At 35.2% G+C, this 9,306-nt stretch overlaps 1 protein-coding gene across 1 annotated transcript; it reads left to right on the forward strand.

The window, feature by feature from the left end:
* Positions 1-1,161: 1,161 nt before the first annotated feature.
* Positions 1,162-1,845, forward strand: LOC110680722. Its single transcript, XM_021856512.1, has 3 exons — positions 1,162-1,319; positions 1,402-1,541; positions 1,610-1,845. The coding sequence occupies exons 1-3, from the start codon at positions 1,226-1,228 to the stop codon at positions 1,742-1,744; spliced, it is 369 nt and encodes a 122-aa protein (XP_021712204.1). The 5' UTR covers positions 1,162-1,225; the 3' UTR covers positions 1,745-1,845.
* The last annotated feature ends 7,461 nt before the right edge of the window (positions 1,846-9,306 follow it).

The raw sequence follows: 9,306 nt of genomic DNA on the forward strand, positions 1-9,306 counted from the left end.
TTAAGAAAATTTCGCTTTCTTCTTCGTGTGGAAAATGTGTGAAATTTAAGGTAATTTGATAACAGTAGCTCTTTTTGGTGTTTTTGAGTAGAAGTGTCTACAAATGTCTTAGTAAGACCAAAATTTCTCCGATAACCACCTGCCAGGTCGCAAGATGTAGGTCAGAAAAGCTCATGACTGCTGAAGAAGCATCACTCTATTCTAGATTGCTAGAGATAATTTCCAAATGTATTTATTGAATACATTTGACGAGAAAGAGCAAACTACACAGTTTTTAACATTTTCCAAAAAAGTTTGAACTTGTGCTCTTCTTTAATTTGCTCCTAGAATTCCTCATTTCCTATTCTAATCCTTTTGCTATAAACAAAGTTTCTCAAATTTTTCTAAAAATGCTTCTCAACGTTTTCCTCAACAACAGTTTTTGAAATGCCGACAGAAATACCTTAAAAAATCACCCATCAATTATTCAATATTTTTATGGATTACTTAATCAATAATCATGAGATAATTTGAAAACATTTTCAGGCTAATAAGACTCCACATATATTCCGATTGATTAATTAAAAAAAAAACAACAAAACATATGCGAACACACAGTATAGCTGATCATCAAATGTTAAATGCGCTCATTGCACTTGCTTTTACTGTCGATTACCGTCGTATTCCACCAATTTATGGTGCCAATTAAACTATATAGCAATAATTTATACAGCTTGCCCGCTTCACAAGACATTTACTATAAGTTAAATAATAACTTTGAAATATATGAGTTCTACTCATATGTACGTTTCACATTACGTTTCTTAACTCGCAATGGTCACCAGCATTTTTATTTTGACTTATTTTCACTTTGTTTCAACTCAAAATGTTAGGTTTCAGTTCTCAACAATAGGTTATTTAAATATTTTTAACGTGTGATGCTAAAATCAGGGGTAGACAAAAGCAAATGTTGCCAAAATCGGGAAGCAGTGCCTTTATCGTTTTTAGATCGGCTTATGAGTAATATGCGAAATTGGCAACCAGGGAACAACAAATATGATTCCCAAATCAGCAAATCAAAATGTCTTCAATTGGATTGCCAATTCTCGAATATGATTCATTCAACCGTCTCCCCTATCTTATCTTTCACGTTTACCGGAATCGGAAATTGTACATGAACATCACGATAATAAAAACCAGAGAGAGTTGTGTTCCGCAAAACAGTTGCAACTCATTATTCGCTACGATGAAACCTGTTCCTCACGTGCTGTTTGTATTTGCCATTGGCATAGTGCAAATTTTCGGAGCATGCAATTTAGGATTTGGAAAGACACCACCGAGTAAGTAAACGGAAATTTGTGACAAATTAGTACTAAAATTATAAAATCATTGTGACGCTAACTTAAAATTACTGCTTACCAGCTGGAGTACAGTTACACATCTTGCATGCCCGCAGTGGCCCAGAATCTGTACCGAAAAACATGTCATTGGTGTTTGATTACCAGGTTAGCCCAGTGGAAAACGTCAATATAACGTATGTGAATGTGACTACTTCACTGACGGTAATAAAATACACACAACGGATGATGGCGAACAGCTAACACTTTTTTTTTAATTGGTGTCTTTTCAGAATGGTTGTACATTCTCACATCCTGCTAATGGAGATATTACGAAAGGATTTAAGATAACCGTTAGCACCCACGAACCGGTACTAGAGCTGAGCGGTACTGCTATTGTCTATGGATTGCGTTATGGTAATTGGTAATAATTTAGCCGTGAGAAAGTTATTTAGGTGTACATAATGAAATAAAACTTAGGTGAAATGAACAATCCTATTATTATACTATACAGTAATACGTGAAAAAATGATAAAATATCTTTTGAGTAATTATGTCTGAGACAAACCAATCATTTTTTTGTTTATGTTTATGAAAGACAACATACACGGCAATAAATTATGGACAACTATACGGCAGTAAATTAAGATGTACTAGTTTTCTAAGAATTGAAAAATTGAGTGAAGTCAAGCCAATCAACTCGTAGGGTAAGGTAGGAAAAAAAATTCGAATGAGAAAAAATAACTTTTTTAGATTTCAATTGAAACAAATATTATAAAAGTGATTGTAGTTTCAAATGCTCTTCAATAAGAGACTCACATCCCAAATATATAGAAATCGATTAATATTTTGAAACGATGTGACTGTTACACTGCGGAACACGTTTTTGTCTCCAGCACCAAACTACCCACTATTTACTTAATTAAGGGCTGCTGAATCCAGTGCTGTTTTCAAAAATATTATAGCACGTCTAGTTTTTGGAATATTGGCTCTTGAAAATGCAAATATTGACTATTTTAGTCAACTTGCATGCATTTTAGTCAACCTTGAGACACGCAAAAATGTCATTTTTGTTACGCTGTGTTATTGTTTTCACGTGAAAATTGTTAATTGTCGATCTAATTTCCATCGCATCAATATTATTTTGTAAATTAACGTTTATTTGCTTTTTATGTAAGGTCACATAGCTAAACCAATAGTAAGTAATAATGCATTGATGTGTATCAGTTTTTTTGCAAAAATGTTTTGGAGCCGTTTTTTGGCAACCACAACACAACAACGAATTGCGTATATTCGCAAAGTAAGAAAGTTGATTGTTAAAATAATCTCTGGACACAAATGATGGAACATAATGATATCACTAGCAAATCATATCATGCAGCGTTTGGTAGGGAGACAAGAACGCATGACAGTCCAAACCGATAATCAGGGAGGGGTAATGACCGTAATAGTAGGATAAGGAAAGGTATAGCGAACTTATGAAGAATCCTAGGAAAAATTATTAGAAAAATAACTCGTGAAATTAAAGACTACAGGAGTAATTCCTAGATTAAATGCTGTAGAAATCTCGAGAAATCTATGTAGGATACTCCTAGAGAAACTTCATGAGGGAACCCTGGTCAAATTTATTTAGGAGTTTATGGAAGAGATCCTGGTAAATTTCGTGAAATAATCACTGGAAGAATCATGATGTAATTCATGTGACAACTCGTGTAGGGATTATTGTCGAAATCTGTAAGAACAAATATTGAACATTTTTCGAAGGAACGCTTCGAGGGATTCTAGTAGGATATCTTAGAGTAATTCATAAAAACAATATATTTATTCCTAGGATAAACCTTCATTAAATTAAGTAGATATCTAATAGAAAAAAACTGGAGTTATTGGTAGAAATTACTGGAAGAATCAGTTGGGAGAATCCATGTAAGAATTTTTGGTGAAATTTCTATGGAAGTTTTTCTAATCATCGTCAGAACGCAAATCGAGGAGTCACTTTTACTCGAGGAATCTGTGAAAGAGTTCCCGAAGAAAACTATGGCACAACTAAAGCTTTCTTTGCCAATATTATCATTATTAACGATCCTGGACTGTTGTAGAATCGAACCCAGGCACGATGAGTTTATATCTGCGAATATTAACACCAGGTCAAGGAAGCCCCCAACTACTGTCAGTGTCAAATAGTCATAGCGCTATACGTGCAGCTATTCAGCAAAACCATACGGAAGGTAATGAGTTCGAATCAGAGCTATTAAATGTCATGAATATCGCACGATTTTGACATTTGAATAGAGTTTTCAAATTTACCGGGATTTGATTTCCCGGGAAACGGGAAATAAAATTACCATTTCCCGGGAGATCCCGGGATCCCGGGAAATTCTAAAAGTTGTGAAAATAAAGTCAATTTGGTGGAATTTTCTTTATCAAATTAATCATATTTCGTGTAGGGTCAGTGTTCCATTAATAGACAGTCCCCTATAGTCGCACTAGTGGCTTTTTATGGCCGTTTTGCTATAAATCGTTGCAAAATATTTTTTGACATGAAGCTCAGGAACTATTTATCTAAGTACCATTGATACATAAAATCGATCTTGTTAAAAAAAATTATCGAAATATAGTTTTGCTTATAGTTTAAGCTCCCTTGCATCTATAGCAAACTTATTGTTCCTATAGTAGCACTACTAAGAGAACATATTTGTCATAAAACAAAATAATTATATACACTAAAAATTTGTTTATATCAACCGAAAGCTTTTGATCCACACTTTAAAGGAAAAATGTAAAAGTTTTTGTGAAAATACGGTTTTGATTTGCATTTGTGTTTATATAGTAGCACAAGCAACAAGATATACACAAATTTGAGTTTTCGTGTTCTTTATGTTTTTTTTTACAAAATCAAGATAAAATGCTTTGATTTTTTGTTTTTTGATGTTCTTGTTTTTCAATTCTTATGCATCAATCTAAGATAATTTGGTATTGCAAATTACAATATGACTGGTTTTGCAGTTTAGAATGTATTTATGAAAGGGGGGGGGGGTGAAAAAGTGTTTTTTTGTGTATGCCGGTAATTTTTTTTCTCTTGAAAAGACCCCTACCTTTCGTAGAGAAAATTTCTGGCCACCGCATCATATAAATAAAACAACGTAAAAAGATAATATTTAAGTTCTTTTGTTCAAAAATTTTATTTTTTTTTTAGTGATTCGATTATCCGGATTTAAAAAATAAATCGATACTCCGGATAATCGAGTCCGACCTGTATTTGTTCTTAGCTATGCAGCTTCAAAATTCAACATGTACATGGTACATCGACCCTATATTATTTTGTGCCAGTCCAAGTGGAATTTATTCTTGATAAATCGTATGAAGTTTAGAATAAAACCCAACTAGGGTCTTTATATTGAAAATTGTGACTGTAATATCCATGAAACCTTTAGAAGCCTACTCAATTCATAGAAAAGATCCTTCGAAAATTCCTTTATTTTATGAAGCATATACTCTTTCGTCAAACGATATCTATTTTATAAACAACTATTTTATTACGAAAAAAAACAAAAAATTAGCATTGGAATATAACTAGTGATGTAGTGAGTTTATTGGTCAGAATTATATGAAAAGTAAGTTTTGCGATAGTTTTTGTTTGAAAATAGTTAATAAATTCTTGTTTTATATAGAGCTACCCGGGAAATACGGAAATCCCGGGAAACAGAAAATCATTTCCCGGGAAACGGGAATCCCGGGAATGCAAACTCTACATTTGAATATTGCTTATTTTTCCATTCCTGGTGAAAATTGTCATTGAAGAGAGTCTATTTCCGTGACCATTCCCTAATAACTATCGGATGGTCATAAGACTAATGCAAATTTTAAAGTTTTTGCTCCCCTATGCTTAAACGATGTCAATAATGATAAAAATGATTCTCCCAAAATTTGAAACGATTCGGAAAAAATTGGTTGTGCACACGCTATTTGAAGTTTATATGGAAATTACTATGGGAAAGGCAAACCTTTTGTGTTCAGTACTCTAACTGCTAATCTATGAAAAAGTGAACACACTGAACTTATGTGAAAATTTCCCAGCTACAACTTTGCTGAAGACCACATTTCGATGCGACGTAAGGATTATTTGTTATTATCGATAGCAAAGTCTAAATCAGTGATTCCCAAAGTGGGCGAATTCGCCTCCCTGTGGGCGATTTTCAGGTAATTTGTAAAATTTGTAAAATGAAATTTGGGGGGCGAAAAGTGGGAGAAACTGAAAACTACGATTCATTTGGAGAAGAGACTATAATAATAACTTTCAACATTGTCTTATAAAATCAAGATAGACAAAACTTGAACACACATTTAATATTATATATTGGCTTTTCTCGGTGAATCACCGAGAAAAGCCAATATATAATATTAAATAGAAGTTCACGGTGATCAATTCAACCAATTGAACACACATTGTCAAAGACAAAATATGTTTGTAAAGCATCCAGTTTTTAAGCATAAGTGTTAAAACCCACTATGAGTTATGAATTGGTAACTGAAATTTTCCCAAAACATAACTATATTATATATTTGTGGTCAAAGATAGTTTGGAAGTGTTTTAAAGGTGATAAATTTCATTAAGGTATTAAACATTTTTAGATATTGGTTCAAATATCTAAATTCAATAGATTGAGGTTTTATTAATAAAAGAGCTTTAGAATTGGGCAACTAATTTTATGATTTTTGGCATCCGGGTCCTCACAGGCAAAGTTTTCGGCAAAGCTTGGAAATTTATTTCCAAGGGCACTTAGAGATGTATACACTAAAGGATCGTGATGAGAGTGCTTCGTGAAGCCCAAGCAGGACAGTTCGGCTTTGCGTCGTCCGATAGATCTGGCTCACGGTTTCGCGCATGTTTTCGTCGCCGGAGATTTTTTTTTCCTGCTTTGGAGCGTCTTGCTGGGTAGTGCTTCGTGAAGCCCAAGCAGGACAGTTCGGTTTTGCGTCGTCCGATAGATCTGGCTCACGGTTTCGCGCATGTTTTCGTCGCCGAAGATTTTTTTTTTCCTGTTTTGGAGCGTCTTGCTGGGTAGTGCTTCGTGAAGCCCAAGCAGGACAGTTCGGTTTTGCGTCGTCCGATAGATCTGGCTCACGGTTTCGCGCATGTTTTCGTTTTTTTTTCCTGTTTTGGAGCGTCTTGCTGGGTAGTGCTTCGTGAAGCTCAAGCAGGACAGTTCGGTTTTGCGTCGTCCGATAGATCTGGCTCACGGTTTCGCGCATGTTTTCGTCGCCGGAGATTTTTTTTCCTGCTTTGGAGCGTCTTGCTGGGTAGTGCTTCGTGAAGCCCAAGCAGGACAGTTCGGTTTTGCGTCGTCCGATAGATTTGGCTCACGGTTTCGCTCATGTTTTCGTCGCCGGAGATTTTTTTTTCCTGTTTTTTTTTTTTTTCCTTTGCGTGTGTCACTGATGTGACAGGCTAAGGCCAGGGTTGGCCCATCTCGCCTTTTTTTTTTTCCTGTTTTAGAGCGTCTTGCTGGGTAGTGCTTCGTGAAGCCCAAGCAGGACAGTTTTTACATTCAGAAATGGAATAGTGAAAAGTGAAAAATGAAAAAGTGATTTGTTTGATTTGTGTCCTCAGTACTGTTGGTTTTTTGGCTGCCCTAAGTTCACCGAACCATCCGGAAGTGACAGGCAGCACATAAATTTAGAGAATCAATCCGGTGAGTTTGTTCCAGTATGATACTTTTTCTTTTGTGAGCCTTCCGGATCGTTTTTGTCCGCGTCGTGGAACTTCTGATCGTTTCTTGAACGGAAAATGTTATTTTCGGAGTTTGATAATTATGTTCAGATTGCGCATTCTGTCCGGGCGGGTGTTACGCAACTAACAATCGGTTGTGGATGCTTTTTAACCGTTCGATGACCCTGGAGGGATCGATTCTGCTTTTCGTATAATTTTGAGCAGAAAAACCGACTGTGTTATCCTAGGGTGTTTAGTTCGAACGCGCTTCCTTTCGTTTTTCGATTATCTAAAAATACAGTACCACCCAGTACAGTTTTTCAATAGGCGTGATTTTTTTTTACGCGTATCGTTATTTATACAATCCGATGACCCTGGAGGGATCGGTTTTGCTTTTTACTGGTTATTGAGCAAAAATATTACTGCACAACCGACAAGCATTTCGCGAAATACTATTTATACTATAAATAAGCTATTGTTTTCTCTTTTGATTGCCGGCATTCAAAAGATTAACTTGAAAACGCTTAAACAACAAATATTTATGGTCTATCGCCAGCTTTCTAGGCGAATCCTGACAATATACCTTCCCCAACCTCCAACTCCGTAGCACTTATGAGGGTGTCGCTGAGTCGGTAGCCTCTCATTAAGTAAGTGCTACATCAACATTTCCTTCCCCTATCCCAAGTTACGGTAAAGATGGGCGTGGCCGCGAATAGCGATATTCATGCTTTTAGTATTCTTGTTTATGATTTGAACAAGGTATACTCCCATGCCTTGTTCTTGAAAGTAGTCAGGATGAGATTATAAAAAAAAAAACATGAATGTTGCTAGTATCCAATCTACGAAGTATACCGTAACTACGCTAACGCTAACGCTATACACTAAAGGATCGTGATGAATTTAGCTGCACAAATTTGCACTTTTTTAATTTAGGGCTTTTTGAATTTTTCCAATATTTGTAACCATTTCCTATTGAAAACAGCTAAAAACTAATTCAGAGAATAAATGAATATCGCTAAATCATTCATATTATCATTTCTATATAAGTTCTAACATTTATAATGGTTTTCACAACGTTAATCGCATAAATGGCTTATATGCATCATTAGTAACTAAACTTATTTTTTCGCTATAGGCCCTATTCAAAAGTTAGTCTCGAAAACTTATTTTTGAAAATAAAACATCAAACTTGTATTACAAAACTCATAAATACGACAGAAGATGGAAACATATTTTTGGCCGCCAGTCTGGATGGAAACCACCCATAGTGGATTACTTTGATCTATTCTTCCCGCCAGGAGCACCACTGTTGCTTGCCGAACAGTTGGTGAAGCATGCTACATGCAAACCAACTTTATGATGATGAATAACAATTTATCCTGACGTACAATCAAAAAGAGGTCTTCGGCAAAGTTGTAGCTGGGACAATTTCACAATAGAAGAATTTGTTCACTTTTTCCATAAAATATTATGACGAAGAGATAGAGAGCTGAACACAAAAGATTGGCGTTTTCCATAGTAATCTCCATATAAACTTCAAATGGCGTGTGCACAGTCACCATAATTAAAATCGTTTAAGCTTAGGGGAGCAAACATTTCAAAATTTTCATCACTCTAATGGTCATGTAATTAGCATTTCTTTTTTTTTTTTTTTTAATTTTGACGTTTAACAGCACTGTTTCTAGGACTATGGGACATATCGTATCTCAATATATAAATGCAAAAATGCTCAATTGGCAAATAAGCTCTCAGTAAAATATCGTGATAATTTTCATGGGAAACTAAGCTGTGATGCAGGCTCTGTCCCAGTATTGTAGGATATATGTGGATAAAACTTCATTAAATTAAAATAATGCATGTAAGGATCATGATCGGCAGCACACACTGAGAATCTATTTATCATGCGCACCTACAGCTACGATCAAATAAAAGGATTGATCAGTAAAAGCAGTGATCCCTACATAAATAAATTCTTCTCCGTGTAGGGATGGCATTGAATCAATCTAAATAAGTAGCTTCCTCAGACTTTGTAATTCATCATAATTAGTGATCCTCACGGAAATATCTACTACTGGATGACCACGCTTTGGTTATGAACATTCTGCCACCGATGATTGTTCTTCATCTTAAAATAGCAAACGGTTAGAATTATATAGAAAACTAGCAAATATTTTTCATTTTCCTATCATGAAAAACAATAACGAAATTTTTTGATTTTTTATGTCATTAACACTTCTTCTACCAAGGGGGTGAAAACCTACGCCTACTATCAAGGGTCCGAAA

The sequence above is a fragment of the Aedes aegypti genome, unplaced genomic scaffold (genome assembly GCF_002204515.2).
Source record: "Aedes aegypti strain LVP_AGWG unplaced genomic scaffold, AaegL5.0 Primary Assembly AGWG_AaegL5_hic_scaff_1758_PBJ_arrow, whole genome shotgun sequence".
Lineage (NCBI taxonomy): Eukaryota > Metazoa > Arthropoda > Insecta > Diptera > Culicidae > Aedes > Aedes aegypti.

Excerpts from the sequence above, each read along its gene's own strand:
- LOC110680722 (XM_021856512.1), top strand. The coding sequence starts at position 1,226 with ATGAAACCTGTTCCTCACGTGCTGTTTGTATTTGCCATTGGCATAGTG. Across the intron at positions 1,320-1,401 it reads ATTTGGAAAGACACCACCGA|CTGGAGTACAGTTACACATC; the intron begins GTAAGTAAACGG and ends ACTGCTTACCAG. Across the intron at positions 1,542-1,609 it reads ATGTGACTACTTCACTGACG|AATGGTTGTACATTCTCACA; the intron begins GTAATAAAATAC and ends GTGTCTTTTCAG.